Below are 16,354 nucleotides of genomic sequence, written 5' to 3' on the forward strand. Positions count from 1 at the left end.
CATCCTTTCTCTTTCTGGAATCCCAATTATATGTTCAATAGATTGCCTGATACTTTCTGTAGTTCAGCAAGACACTCCTCAAATAAATTTAAATCTTTCTTCTCTCCATGCTTAGTTTTGGATAGTTTTTATTGCTATGTCTTCGAGCTCACTGTTTTGGTTCTTCTGCAGTGTCTAATTTGCTATTAATCCTAGTAGTGTTAATTTTTTTGAGATATTTTTCATCCCTAGAAGTTTCATTTGGGTGTTTTATGTATTTTCTATTTCTCTCGTCATTTTCATGTTTTCCTATGTCCTTAAGCATATTTATAAAATTTGTAATAGCTGCTTTAAGGTCTTTTTGCACTAATTCCATCACTAATGTCATTTCTGGGTTTGTTGCTATTGACTGACTTTTTCCCCCAGATTACTGGTCATAGTATTTTGCTTTTTTTGCATACCTGATAATTCTTGATTGAACACAGAGCTTTCTGACATTTATGTTTCTGAATATTAGATTTGTTGTAATCCTTTAGATAAAGTTTGGTTTTAGTCTGGCATATAGTTAAGTAACTTGCAGATCAGTATGATCCTTCCAAGGCTTGCTTTACACTTTGTTACAGCAGCTCCAGAGAAGCCTCTATTCTGGGACTAAATTAGTCCCACAACTGAGGTGTTACCCTTTTGGACTCTACTCAGTGTCTCTTTTCTCTGGCTGATGGGTATACAAACTGCGAGTTCCATAAATTATTCAGTCAATTGCTTTCTGAAAGTTCTTTTTTGGGGCCTTGAGGAGTTTCATCTCATGCATATGAAGACCACTATATAGCCAAAAACTGATGATCTCTGCAGATCTCAGTGTTTTCTCTCTACACAGTTCTTACCTCTTCAGTACTCTGCCTCACTGTTTTCAGATTGATCTCTTTCTCAACTCAGTCAGATTGCCAAACTCTGTTTTAGTTGTCTTTCCCTGTGCTACAGCCTGGAAACTGCCTCCAGGCAGTAAACTGGGGCAATTGTAGTGTTCACTTTGTTTCTTCTCTTCTCATAGGGATCAGACTTATGCTGTCTGTTGTCCAATGTCTGAAACTGTGGTTTCCTATTTTTTGCCTGGTTTTCTTGTCATGTGTGGTAGGAGAGCAATTCCTGTAGCAATTTATCCACTTCAGGCAGAAGTGGAATATCTAATAGCTACTTACCATGCAGTGCCTAGTGGGTGTCAGGCCCTGTGCTAACCACTTTACATACACTATTTCATTTAAACCTCGCAACAGAGCTGTGAGAGAAGTACTCACATTATCTTTGCTTTATAGATAAGAAAACTGAGGCTCTGAGGAGTTAAGTAACTAGCCCAAGATACCATAGTTGGTGTAATAAGATGTGGAAGTAGGTTTCAAATCCCAGTAGCCTAGGCTCTAAACCACTGTTATGACAGTTACACTTATCTCTGAGCGGGAGAAGAATGAAGAGGAGGTCAAGGAGCAAGGAAGATTCTTGGTATGTAATAAGATAAAGCAAGAACAAAGGTAAGCAAAGGATTTGAATAGACATTCCTCCAAAGATAAACATAGGGCCAAAAAGCACATGAAAAGATGATTAACAGCATTAGTCATCAAAGAAATGCAAATCAAAACCACATAAGAAGATACTACTTTACAGCCACTATGATGGCTATAATAAAAAGACAGATAACAAGTGTTGGTAAGGATATGGAAAAACTGAAACCCACATATATTGCTGGTAGGATTAAAAAATTGTGCAACTACTTTGGAATATGGTTTAGCAGTTTCTGAAAGGGTTAAAATAGAACTGTCATATGATCCAATAATTCCACTCCTAGGTATATACTCAAAAGGATTGAAAACATGTTCACAAAATAGCCTGTATACAGAAGTTCATAGTGGCACTTTTCATAATAGCCCAAAGTGGAAATAATCCATTGACTGATGAATGGATAAAAAATGTAATATACCCATACAATGGAATATTATTTGGCAATACAAATTAATGAATTACTGTTATGTGCTATGACACAACGAAACTTTAAAACAGTACGCTAAGTGAAAGAGGCCAGTCATAGAAGGCCAAGTATTGTATGATTCCATTTATGACATACACAGAAAAGGCAAATCTATAGAGACAGTAAGTAGATTATGGTTATCAAGGGCTGAGGAAAGGAAGGAATAGGGAGTGATTGCTAATAGGTTTGAGGTTTTCTTTTTGGAGTGATGAAAATGGAATCAGATAGTGGTGACAGCTGCACAACCTTGAGGATACACTGAAAACCTTTAAATTATATACTTTAAAATGGCAAGTGTTATGGCATGTGAATTCTATCTCAATAAAAATGTTATTTAAAAAAAAAGATGATGCACAATTACCCTTTCTTTGATTGTTTTAGCCCTCCAAATTAGGCCGAAGCACTGGCAATTGTAAAGAATGAAGCTAAGCAGCTAAAGATGGGGCAAAAACCCATTCCTACTTCAATTTCCAAGTGCCATACTTCCATTGCCAGGTTATATAAGAACTGCAAAGTACAGTACTTGCTTACCACTGCGTGGACGGCTTTTCCTGAGCCTGTAACAGTCAAGGCAGACCCCAAAGCCGCATTTGCGACAAACCCAGTGGATGTTGAAGAGAGTTGTTTCACATACATCACACATTTCCCGTACACCACGTACTGCTCGTTTCCATGCCACTTTCTCTGGTGGAAAGAGGAAGAGAAATACTGTTGGCATTGACCATCCTCAACAACAGCAAAAGACCCCAAATCCACTGATTCTTACTCGTCATTTTGTCCAGCAATAATACTCAAGAGATTTGTGAAGTGTGTGTCTCTACAATTGTAAGAGAAAGAAAATACATGAAATTTCTAATATTTCTCAACATGTGTCAATAGTGAATGAATGTCTCATATGCTGCCACTTGTAATACCATAAAATTTTCATAAAATTTAGGGGAGTTTGAAATACCAAGATTCTTCTTTTGAAATGTGGAACATACTTTCATTGTATAACTCTGCTTAGCCTAGAAATAGGATCTAGCATCTCACAGACATAGAAATATCGTAAACGTCTGAATAATGTGGGTTCTAGGTGTGAAACATTATACCCAGTAGCACTTCATCTATGTACAAACCACAGAGTATAGCTTACTGATATAAACTGGTTCAAAGCAAGCTGAAATTATTCAGAGTGAACTAAACCGAAACAAGGATCAACATGCATATTATGGCAGCTGTGATATAATTTCATAAAAATGAAAGGCAAGCAGGGAAGGAGTTTTTGGTTAAGTGCCAAAAAACAGAAAGAATGAGGTCTGCTGGATAGAGTTAGGGCCTAAGCTATACAGTTTGCTAGAAAGAGAAGTCTTATCGTTCATTAATTCATTTATAGAAAATGCCATTTGCCACTCCTTCCACTCCTCCCTTTAAGCAAAAGAAAACTAAAGTTTCAACTAGGAGTGCCTGGAAGACGAGCCAGAGGATGCCTTACGGTGTGGCTCCACCATCATCATGGCCTCCTTCTCGGACATCACGAGCTGGCAAAACTGGTCCCCAACGTTGGCCAGGATGTATTTTGAGGTTTCTAGGTCTATTCCTTCTGCTAGAGAAGAAGAGGGAATCCACAGGTTCATGGCATCAGGGTCACTTTGCTGGGGACTCAGAAATCCCTCCACACGGAGTACCCCCTTTCGAGTGAAGATCAACCTGAGACAAGAAGTTAGTCAAACAAATGGTAAGCAGTAGCAGCCATGCAAACTAACACACACCTATATCCTAGGACCTAAAAGAAATCAAATGAGACTGTACAGGAATCAGGCTGAATTAAGAATTTTCACCACATCTGACCAACAAAGTAGATTCTTTACACTAATAAGGTTTGTTAATACTTAGTAGGTCTGGGTTCTTTGAAAAGCTGTCCCAAGAAATGGCTACCACTTTATCCATCCACTGAGTATATACCTATGCCCATATCACTAGATGTGACCAGGGAAAAACACATAGAGCTCACTGTCACACTCTAAGTTCATGCCTACCTACATCAAGTGAGCCCTTAATATATTGCCTGGCAGTCACAGTACAGTTTCCTGGTGCACTCCCTCTTCTAGCTGCCTGTTTCCTATCCCATCCTTTCTTTTTTAAACCTCCAATATTATTTCCCCATGAAGACCCTGCTAAGTATTCCACTGAGAAAATATAAGTAGCCAGAAGAGAACTCCCACAAACTCTCACCACCATACTATTACACCTTCCTGCAACTGGGCCCATGTACTCCATCTGATCTTCTGCTAGAGTGAATGAACTAAGTCCCAGCAAAGCCCAATCTCTCACAAAAATCCTCTCAAAATTTCTATCTCAAAAATCCTCTTGACCCCACACCCTCTTCCACTTATTTGCTTGTTAGAGAAGTTTCTTTAAAGTTGTCTATAGTGATTGTTCCAGTTTTTATTTTTTCTTAATCCACTCCTGTTATGCTTTCCCCCACCAATCTACCAAAATTGTTTCTGACAAGGTCATTCCCTTGTTAAATTTAACGGTCACTTCCAGTCCTTATTTTACCTGACCCTATCAGCAGCATTTGCCATAGTTCATTGTTCCTTCCTGGAAATATTTTCTTCGAGTGTCTTCCAGGATACCAAGTTGGCTGTTCTTTCTCCGCCTCCTTTACTAGTTCCTCTTCATCTTTCCCATCTCTAAATGTTGGAAAGCTCCAGAACTCAGCCCTTGGAATGCTTCTCTTCTGTCTACACTGATTCCTCACATGATCTCGATTAGACTCACAGTTTTAAATACCTAGTGACATCCAAATTTTTACCTCCAGTACAGACCTCTTCTCTCAGCTCTAGAGTTGTATATCCAGCTGCCCTTTCAACATCTCCATCTGGATTCTAATAAACAACTCATACTTAACATGCCCAAATTAAAATCCCCCATTTTCCTCTCCAACTCCGTTTTTCCCTAAGAAATCTCCTTATCAGTAAATGGAAATTTCATTCTTCTAGTTTTCAGGCCAAAAGCCGTAGAATCATCCTTGATTCCTTTCTTTCATATTCCACATATGACCCATCAGAAAATCATATGGGCTCTATCTTCAAAATATATTCTTAATCCAACAACTTCTCATCACCTCTATTGCTACCTCCCTGCCCTAAGCCACTATCATTTCTCACCTGGATAAGTCCAACAGCTTCTCTCTGCCTTTACCTCAATGTAATCTATTCTCAAGAAGATTGTCACAGTGCTCCTTTAAAACATTCATCAGTGTCACTCATCAGCTCAAAACCTCCAATGACTTCTTATTCAGCATAAAGGCCCTTAGAGGAGAACTTTAAAATCTGAACACATCATTAACTCTTTGACCTTAACTTTCTTCCTTCTTACTTAATTTTAGTCACCCTAGCTCCATAAACATAATAGGTATATTCCAGCCTCAGGATAGTTGCTCTTGTTGTACCCTCTACCTGGAATACTTGTCTCCCAGAAAAATGTGTGGCTTACTCCCACACCTTCTTCAGGTCTTTTACTCAAATATCTTTCTCAAATAACCCTATTTAAAATTACAGACTTTCTAGCCTCCTCTTTCTATTTTTTCTCATAGTTAATATTAGTTGATATACCATATATTTAATTTTTTTTCCTACTTATTGTCTGCCTCCCAAACTAAAATGCAAACCTCTCAAGGACTGGAATTTGATGGTTTTGTACACTGCTAATCCTCAGCGTCCAGAACGATGACTAGCATACGTTATGTGCTCAATAAACATCTGCTGAATAAGTGAATACACACCATGTGGATAAACCATTTGGATTTATTTTAAAAATTAAAGACCTTTAAAAGATCATTTATAAGAAATTCCTCTTCTAAGTTTATCGAGCATAAGAAAAGTGGCTAAATAGCTAATGTATGGTAAAGGCAGGGAATATTCCTAGGATTTTTCAGTTATCTCTGATTCAAAGATGATTCACTTATTTCTTAATCTTATATCCCCTTCCTTCTAGGGGACTCAAGTTACTGATTTCAAATGGAATCCAAATTAGGACTAAATCAACATAGCTGAGGGGCTGGCAGCTGAGAAGGTTCAAATTCAATTCTTCAAGGACAAAGCCACGTGTCATTTCGCAATTCAAACAACTAACTGGCTACTATCATCTAGCCACAGCACAGACTCTGAGAGCAAAGGGGTAAGAAAAACAAAGAGAAAGATGGTGTGATGTTTACTGATTCAGAATAACAATGGGAGTTACATGTCACTAATGGAAACTAGGAAGGACACAAAAAAAGTCTGGGTACCTCCGGAAGTGAAAGAAGCGGCAGGCAACAGTGGAATCATCTTGCTCCTGTTCCTTAAATTTCCGATACCGCTCCAGGCGGCACTCACGACACTTGTGCAGGTGAGGGGCTACATTGATGCATGACCCATCCTGCAGGAAGGGCTCTCCGGATTGCTTTAGCTTCTTCACTTTGCTTACATCTTTCAGGACTGACTGGCCAACTGTGGCAAGGGAGGGAGGAGAAATGGTTGGTCATGACAGGTGTAAATGAGACCCAATGAACGTGATCCTTTTGAGGACAGATAGTTGTCCTGACCTGGGCCACTCCTCTTTGCACTGCTTGGGCATGTGCCCATCAGGTCCATCCGTGACAAAAAGGGAACAGAGAGAGCAAAGAGGCTTCATTTGGGAGCTAAGAACCATGGAGAATTTGTGGGAGGTGCCTCATTATAGTGAAACAATTCTGGGCATGGGTGAGGAAAACCCAAAGAGAAAAAAGGTAGTCATCAGTTCTCTCTAGCCCCTCAGGATATAACTGTCCAACTAATCAAGGGCTTTTGGCTCCCATGGGATAACAGCTCCTAATGACGACAGCTACTTTTATCACCAGACTTTTTTTTTTTACCATCAGCTCTTATATACTTCTGGACCATAATCTCACACGATAGGACTTAATGGCTTTGGAAAAGGCATTACAACCTTTTACATGTGCCAGAGAGAAGCAAAGTGAGGGGTGATTCTCTTTGCTTTAAGTCAATGAAAGGCTGCTATGTGAAAATGGAGACCAATACTCAGTAACTCTCCTGAAGTAATTAAAGAGGATAGGCTAAAGAGTAGAAAGGAATGAGAAAAACCCCAAGGAAAGTTCCTGACCAAACAGACTACCAAGGAAGATCAAGGATCTTCCTTTGTGGGATTATCATTCACCAGGACAGATACTGCTTACAGTGCTGATGTAGACACAATTCTGCCCTGAATCGGGTCTGATGAGGGGTCTTTGTTAGGCCCTTTTGGCTATGTAATTCTATGAGATTATAGAACTTTCCATCACAGGGAGGGCCTCTGCTGCCCAACAGCATGACAGGCATTCGAAGCTAGTGCCAGAGCCAATCCCATGTACAGCCCCAGCAGGATCACCTTTCAGGGGTGCGGTCCGAGGCCGGCCCTTGGGGGCCTGCTTCCCTTTGCTTTTGCCCAGCAACAGCTCAGCACTGCGCTCTCCATTGGGGCCCAGCTTCCCCATCAGGTGCTCTGGAATCCCCTTCAGGCCAGTCTTGGCCTGCAGCTGCTCCTCAGAGTCGCTCAAATCTGACAGGTCACTGTTGGTGCTGGAGTCTGAGTCCTGTCTGCAAGCCAAGCTTCGTTCATCCAGTGAGAACCTTTTCACAGCTTCAAAAGGAGCTTTGTTCTCCTGTGAAAAATCTGCTGGGGAGGACAGAAAGCTGCCTGAGTGCCTGCCAAAGACGTTACTAAAGGTTTTGAGGAGGGGATTGTCCTGCTGCCCAGGCCCCACAGTTGGCCTCTCCTCTGTGGGGCTGGAGGAGAGAGTAGGCATCTCAATGGGCTGGATGAGGCTGCTGGTGGGTGAACTAGAACGGCCATTCCCCATGGCAGAGAGGCTCGAACCCCCGGTGGTAAGAGCTGAGCCCAGAACACCAGACACCAGTTTGGAGGAGTCAGTTGTGATGAAGAGGGTTTTCTTCTTTGCTAAAGATGCCGAATCTGAAGAGGAGTGAGACTCGGACCAGCTGGGTGCTGCCTTGGAGGTGACAGTGGTAGCAGAAGAAGAGCTACTTGATGCCTGAGATGCAAAGCTGCTGAAAGGATTATGTTCAACTTTCTCCACAAATGCCAAGAATGGGTTAGAGGGCTCTTCTCGGGATAGTTTAGGGGGCTGTAAAAATAGATTTTCATGACTCTCTGGGGTACGGGCATTAAGGAGGCTCCGTGGGAAGGCTGGTGTGAGGGTGGGCATGGACTCTGCAGGCACTTTCCGGTCCACAGAGCTGCCAGCCATAGAGCCTGATTTAGTGTCTGCTCCAAGAGTGGATCTGCCTTTACACAGGCTCTCAAGGCTTTGTTTGAATGAATCTCGACTGGAGGAATCATCAGTCAAGCTCTCTGAAACGGTAGTGAAGTAGTTACTGGTGGGTAAAGTTTGGGACATGCATTGAAAAAACAAGTTTTTGGAGAGATCAGAGTCTTTCTGAGATTCTGGTGCAGAGCTACTGCCAAAAGAGAAGCCCAAAGATTTGTTTTCTGTGGTTAGAACCCCATTGGACTGGCTCCTTCCACTTCCAAAAGTCAAAGGTTGTGATAAACTTGGGAGAGACGCTCCAAATCCAGAAGAGGCCAGAACAGAATTTCTTGAATTCTGAAAAGAAGATAGCCTGAGTTAGTGATGCTGGTTTCTCTTGATAACCTTATGATCTCTTTCTTGGACCTAGGCAAACATTTCCTGTGGGCCAATCAACTTCTCTCTCCTGCAATTCTATGAAAACTGCTCTTGTAACCAGATTTCACCAGCATTAGGGAAGAAACCTGCCACAGACTACACAGAGAGCATCTTTAGTAAGGTGAGCTAGAGATAGCAGGATGCCATTCATCCTGCCACTCCCAATTGTTAGCCAATTGGATGTCATAGCACTAGGAAGACATGTAGACTTCTTAGTATCTATTTGGAAATAATGACTCCACCAGGGAATTGGTAAAAAGAATTCCTGAACAGACATCAGCTTTTACTTTGAAATATACCAAGTGACCATGTAATATTAATCTACCTCAATGACCTTAGGGGCTATTGTTAAAGTTTTGATTTATATAAGCTATTGCAAATTTCCAACCTTACAAAAGTGACTTCAACCCCATGACAAGCCCATGGTACATTAAAAAAAAATCCTTTTATTAGTCTGAAACTCCTGAAGATAGACCTTTTTGGAATTAGGCCATTTATTTATGGGTCCAAGTCAATCTACAAGTTGAATATCTATCTCAGTTAAAGTTAGACCTAAAGATGTTAAATTAAAGAAAGCACAATGGTTTCTTTAATGGTTATGTTATCATTAGGATCTAACAAGTCCCCAAACAGTAAAAGTGTAGATATGATATACCCACCCAACAAAAGCATTCAGCAAAACAAACTGGACAATGAAAAAACACTTTCCTTTTTCTACCTCAAAAATGTTAACTTCTGCAAGTGAATAAAGAAGAGTGCGTGTATAAAGAAGGGTATATATTATATACTCCTATACAAACACAGGAACATCCATAGTTAGGTATGAGAACTTAGGCAATATGTGTTAATTTAATAAAACTCAGATCCTAGCACTTGACTAATGAACCACAGATTACTAAAAATAAATTAACCTTCAGGTAGTAGAAGATATCCTTAAACATTAACTTTAAAACACTGGAAATAATAATGATTCCATGACTGCTTAATGGATAATGTTTCCTTTTGGGGTGATAAAAATTTCTGTAACTAGACAGTGGTGATGGTTGCACAACATATGGATGTACTAAATGCCATGGTACTGTACTCTGTAAGTGGTTAAATGGTAAATTTTATATGTCACTTTACCACAACTAAAAGAAAGTTCCAGATAAACAAAAAGGCTATGTTAAAAAAGGGGGGAGTGTTAATTTACTTAAGGTAGTCTTTAAATATGCAAGAGACATCTACATTAAAATTTTCTTTGAGGGAGGCACAGAGGTACAAGAACCAGGAAGGCCACTTGTTGACAGCTGCTAGAGAGACAGTTCCAGGGCATTTTAGAGTTCATTATTCTTTTTTCTTTTCCTTCTCACTAACGGACAACCACTGACTTAAATCCCTTCTCAACAAAAAAGAAGAGAATAGACAGACACAGTCCTAGGCTTTGCAGTTGTTTCACTAGCAGGATTTGGCCAGGAGCCTTGACACCTGCATGATGGCAAAGAACCAGCATGGTAGCTCAGGTTTCACTACTAAAGTTACCCTTTAAAAATAAATACACACATGAATAAAGAACAATTTGGATGGTCTTTCATTTTCCTTCAAATGATTAAATTACAAATCCTTTTCTTATAAGAGAGTGATGACAAGCTGATTCCAACTAAATTTTTAGGGCAAGAAATTTTCTGGGGGCTGTGTCCCTATTTTAGATTTGATTTTATAATGGAAACATCCATTTCTACATTTTAAAATCCTATCTCAAGAAGAATACATAGGTTGACACATTAGCAAAATTACTGATGTAATCACATAAATTTCTCCAATCTGTTTGGAAAATGTCTTTTGAATCCACATTTCATCAATTCAGCTTTGCTACTCTCAAGAATAGCAGCGTTTAGTGGAACTCTTCTTGTAGCATGTAAAACTTGGTCTTTTTGTAATCCCCATTTATATCCATACTGCCTTAACATGGAGACAATTTTAATTAATTTGAGCACTATGATGACATACACACTGGAAATCCACATAAGATCTTCACCTAGTTCTCTTGAGAATGCTGGTCAACTAACAGAGGACAAATCATGAACAGTGTGAAATTTGCATTCATAGGCCTTCTTCTCTTCTGCCCTACTCCCTCTGCACACTAGGAATTAACAAATTGCATTTTCTAGGGAGGGGAAAAAATCAGATGAAATGTATATGCCATGTTTTATCTGGCATTGCTATACCTAAAATGATTCCATTTTAGGACGTGAGCTCCTTCAAATAGGTATTTCAATTCTTTGTTTGTAATATACAGTACTTAGCACACAGTAGTTTCCTATACATAATTCGAAAAATCATTTAGTATATCTTTGTATTTTATATTCCAGCTTGAAAAAAATATGACTAGCATCATAAATCATACTTTGGTGACCAAATTAAGAGTCATAACTAATTCTGATATTGTTTCAAATTTGATTATGGAGCCAACTTAATGTTAATTTGTAATTAACAAAAGTTTCAACAATGATATACAGGCATATTAGATAAATAGTAAGCTGGATACTACTGTGATTAATTCCATCGAATTTTCCAGATAAGGCTTAAAAAGATTAAGTTAGGAAAAAAAAAAATTTATGGCCATATGCAATCATAAAAAGGTCAATCTCAAGGGAAAATATCATAGAAAATTATGAACTAAAACATGGCTTGGTATAGTAGCTTTCACATAGCCTTATTATAGTGTTGACTACCAACACTGTAATTCATTAACCTTGCCTCTCATAGGCCTGGTGGAGGCTCAACCACCATGTGAACTAAGTAGATAACTGAATTAAAAAGATTCTCCATCAGATCTATTTTAACATCTCATTAAATTGGGTTGTATCATCAGTTTTGAGTAGCCTAACTGTTCAGGTGACTTAAGATCTGATAAAGTCATTAAAATATACACATTTGCCCAATGAGCAGTAAAGGACTATCCACACGTTCGATTTAAGCACATCTCAGAAATACTCCTTTCCTGTGGCATTTGAGATGCCTTTTAATGTGTTCCCAACAAAGCAGGGTGAAAGAGTGAACCCAAATCTTGCAAATCTGCCCCTGAAACAACTCACCTCTCCTGGGGCCTGCGACCGGCTGTCTTTCTGTTTTTCTGGCCCAGTCCCTGATGCAAGGCCAGTGTCTGAGATCCTCACCGTGGTTGGGGTAGAGCTGGCAGTAGTGACCACAGCTGCTGAAGCCACCATGCCCTGGCCAACTTGTTCCAGTGTTTTTCCTGCCTCTTTGCTTTCGGCTCCACCCACCTCTGGGGTCAAAGGTGTCTGACCTGTGGTTGCAGAATATGGAGTAAAAGGTACAGGTGTGTCCCCACCTACAGGCTCATCCTGCACCACCAGAGTCCTGCCGTTTTCTTTGGTGTAAGTGGCAAAGCGAATGTTGCGGTTAATCTGGGGGACAAATGTAGTCGGTGGTTGCTTGGCTCTCTGATCCAGCCCTGGCTCTCCACTGGCATTCCCTCCTTTCCAGGGACCTCGGCTTGCCTCACCTCCATCGTTCCCATTACTGTCTACTTCACCCCTGTCTCCTTTTAATTTCTTTGATGCAGGGTCACACCCAGAGTCCGAAGCACTTTTTCTCCTCCGGCCATCTTTCCCCTCTATGCTCTCTCTTTTCTTCTTTCCTTTGGAAGATTTTACTGCTTTTAACGTACCCCCCTACAAAACAAAATTCAAAAAAGATTTATTACAAGGGACTTTCCATTCTGCAAAAACCATAAACCGTTAGCTCTTTCCCATCTCTAGAAGCAGAAAATCAAAGCAGGCACAGATTGCCAAATTCCAATGCTGGCTCTAAGACATCCCTTTCGTCAAAAAGCTCAAATCTTCCAGTGACTCAATTTACACACACATATTCAACATAATGGTCACTAGAGATGAACTCACTTGGCAAACCTTCTCTTAAATAAAGTGCACTACTTCCTTAAATGGACTTTTTTGAAGGTTTTAAAAATTTGTGGGATTTCTTTTACAAAATAGAACACCAAAGCTAGGCTGGGAGTTCATTTTCTCCTTGATATTTATCTCTTTGTTTGACAGAAACGAACATTTAAAATACTGCAATATAAAATCTCCTCCTCCAGAAGTCACTAAAAACTGGTGACAACAATAAGAAAACCAACATTTGTGAGTCTGTGACCAAAGGAAAAGTGAGCCCAACAGAGACAGGTTTGGATTGCTCTTAAAGACACTATAAAGACACAAAAAAATCTCCAGACCTTATTTCAAAGCATTAGACAGAGCAAAGCAAAAAAGTCAGGCTACTACAGCCCAGTCGAATCTCAACTTATCCAATAATTTCAGCCTATCTAATGATATCTTACTTGTGCCTTATTTGAGAAGGCCAGATAACCTTAAAAGATACAGGGTAGAAAGGGCAATTTCTATCTTATTCTCTAAGGACATAGGGCGAGAGGCTTAGGACTCAGCTAACATTCCTTCAAACAACCTTTATGCAGCAAGAATTTGTATCTGGAACATATTCAGACTGGTATCCCACCTTGAAGCAAGTATTCTTTTTAGCTTTACTCAGATAACTTTCAGATAGTTTAATCTGATGATAATGTGTTGATGTGGCAATAAGCTAATGAAACACAGCTATTTAACCATTAATATTTACTAATTTAATAAATCTACCCTTACTGCCCTTAAATATTTATAGTCTTTGTGCACTTCTGTACCTCTGTTGTAATTATTATTATAGCTGTTATAATAAACTTTTTCAAATTTTATTTCTTTTGTCAGTTTTAGTTCTTATATTTTTTTATTCTTTGTTGCCTTCATTTTCATCTTTTCTCTTTCAATTTCCTTCCATAACTTTTAATCAAAGCTCAAGATTTCTTTGTTTCCCCATACTTTTGGTAATATTAAACTAAGTTTCTAAATCTTTCATTCAAGAACTACTTCTGTTTGCTAAGAATTGTTTTAAAACTTTTTAATCTCTTCTTCAACCTCTATCATCACCCAGTTGTAAACTACAGAAGTATGATCAGTGAAATCTCTCTTTTCTTGCTCACTCATTCAAGACGAGGTGACCATGGATCTCTAAGAAGGGTTACTGTAAAATCTGGCAGGACTGTCAATAATAATTATGCTTTTCTATCTAGCTAAAAAGATAGTCACATCATGGCAAAATTAAAAAGGGAAGAATCAACATCTGCTGCTGAAAAACGCAAATCTCACCTGTAACTCATCTGGCCAACCTGGCTCAAAGCAACCTCCCTGAGCAACAACACTCATGTATGTTCTACTTATGGTGAGCTGCTCACATGTGAGTGGGCAGCCTAGGACACTGAGACCAGCTATATCTATCAGGCGAATAGTACCTGGCACAAAACAGTTGCTTACTAAATAAATGAAATAAGGAAGGGAAGAAAAAAAATGGGGGCCAATATACCATCATCAAAGTAACAGGTGTTTTCAGCTATGTAAACATAATCAAGAGATTTATCCTATTTGTAGCCAAGATAGCAATATTACAGAAGTGCTAAGAGACTATGAGAAATATGTTCACAGCTAGTCAATGCCCTATTGAAGGAAAACCACACCGGATTCCTTGATTGGTTCAGGGAATGATTTATAATGTACCTTTTTGGGGGGCTATAATTTTGAATGAACCAAGAGTTGGCCTGGGTCACAGTTATTATAGAGTAATCCACTGTGTGCTGAGCACTGCACTAGGCACCTGTCTGATTTGATCTTCTTGGGATACAGAATTTCAGACTCCCTTGGAGCTCACTACCATCCAATGGAAAGAAAAAGAGGACGTAGCTTCTCCTTTATTTCTTATTAATGAGTAAGGTCATGAATATTATTATTGCTTATTATAGCTTTAACTGTCTACTGTATCTTTAAAATATACCTATCCTACAATAACGTAAGAAGAAATAGTTAGGCTATGGATTTTAAAAAGGCTAAGCAACATAGCCATGATTAAAAGGGTTTACTCAGACTAGGTCTCTTTCTTGAGACTATCCTCCCTTAATTAGATAAGACTGTGGAGAAAGCAAGACATCTACAGTAAGTAGCCAGAGCTCAAATCCAAAGGGCATCCCATGGATAACACACACATAAGGAATTGACATAATAACATAATGCAAGCTCATGAGTCTGCTCAGAGACTCAGTCCATTACTGTACCTCGCTCTGAGGCGTTGAATTATCCATCAGCATCACATGAATCAGTCTGGGATCTACAGACTTGATCTCACCACTCTACAGTAGGAGCAGAATAACATAATATGAAAAGGGGAGAGGAGAGATTTAATACCTATGCACTAAAGACATAATTACATATTTTTCTAATCTATGTAATTATTTCTTTATTTGTTTCTACTCCTTTACTAGAATAAAGCCTCCACCAGAGTGGGATCTCTACTACCTTACTCATTTCTACCTTACAATATCTGAAACGAGGTCTGGACGATGGTAAACATTCAAATATTTGTTAAATGCCCAAGGGCCATTTTTGGGATATTAATTTCAAATTTTGCATCTCTAAAACTTTCCTATGCTGTACATTACAGAAAACGAAAACCTTCAGAACCAATAATCATTAAAAGCACCACTTTACCATTGAAGAATAAAAGCTTTTGAGAGGGGCCAATTTGACATTGTCAGATTTAACGTGTATATCCTTTGACCTCGCATTTCCACACCTAGGAATTTATTCCAATAAATAATGTGAAGCAATGTACAATAATATATGTTCAAGAATTTCACTGGGGCATTATTTGAATTGGCACAAATACTGGCAATGATTTAAATGTCCATCAGTGTGGAGGTAGACAGGGTAAAAAAAATTTAATTTAAATCATTTCTTCAATTAAAAAAATAAATTCAAAAAAGTAAAGTAAATGTCCATCAATTTAAGATTAAATTAGTCATGCTATATCTATTCGGTGGAATATTATGCCTCTATTTTAAAAGGACAAGGCAAATTTCTATACATATTTACAAATAAAGATGTTAATTTGCAATTAAATTAAAAAAGTAAATTATAGAACTATAGATATCATATTATCCCATCTGTTAATAAAGTATATATTTATATAATTATCATACAAATAGATAATATATAAATATTATACACACATGGTCTTTGGAAGAATATATACCAAACTGTTAATGGTGGTTACCGCTGGGGGTAGTGCTATTTGCCTAGGGGAAGGGGTAGCTTTCAATATCTACTTTATAATGTGTATTGTCTAAAATTTTAAAATGAAAATTTAATAATTATTTAAAAACTCATAAATAAAATCATTTATGTGTATATTACATGTGACTGCTATGGTCAAGTCTGAAACCAATTCAAAGGTATTATAAACATATATTTATTTGCCTCAAAACACTCCTCTATTGTTTTTCCTATACAATTCTCCAGGTAGCTCTAAATGCTATGTTTTTTCTGTTTACTTCATTAGAAACAATTAACTTTTTTAGTATCTAAAGGAGAGTGGCATATTACAAAAGCAAATATTGACTAGACTTTTAACTACTACTAACCTTTATGAATATAATAAAATGATAATACCACTTCACATTTGTATATTGTTTTACAGATTTCAAAGCACTTTCAAATACAATATTTTACTTCCCAAAACAGTGCTGGGAGGTGCGGGGGGGGGGG

The 16,354-nt window shown here is 38.6% G+C and overlaps 1 protein-coding gene across 1 annotated transcript in view; it reads right to left on the reverse strand.

Moving 5' to 3' along the window:
• The window catches only part of KDM3B (lysine demethylase 3B), a 56,013-nt gene that overhangs the window by 20,230 nt on the left and 19,429 nt on the right, over positions 1–16,354 (reverse strand). The window contains exons 6-11 of the mRNA XM_025040599.1: positions 14,866–14,940; positions 11,786–12,385; positions 7,391–8,627; positions 6,273–6,474; positions 3,474–3,688; positions 2,531–2,683 (exon numbers count right to left, since the gene is read on the reverse strand). Of these exons, the coding sequence (XP_024896367.1) occupies positions 2,531–2,683; positions 3,474–3,688; positions 6,273–6,474; positions 7,391–8,627; positions 11,786–12,385; positions 14,866–14,940 (2,482 nt within the window). The remainder of the gene's footprint in view (positions 1–2,530; positions 2,684–3,473; positions 3,689–6,272; positions 6,475–7,390; positions 8,628–11,785; positions 12,386–14,865; positions 14,941–16,354) is intronic.

This window comes from Pteropus alecto, unplaced genomic scaffold, assembly GCF_000325575.1.
Source record: "Pteropus alecto unplaced genomic scaffold, ASM32557v1 scaffold78, whole genome shotgun sequence".
Classification (NCBI taxonomy): Eukaryota; Metazoa; Chordata; class Mammalia; order Chiroptera; family Pteropodidae; genus Pteropus; species Pteropus alecto.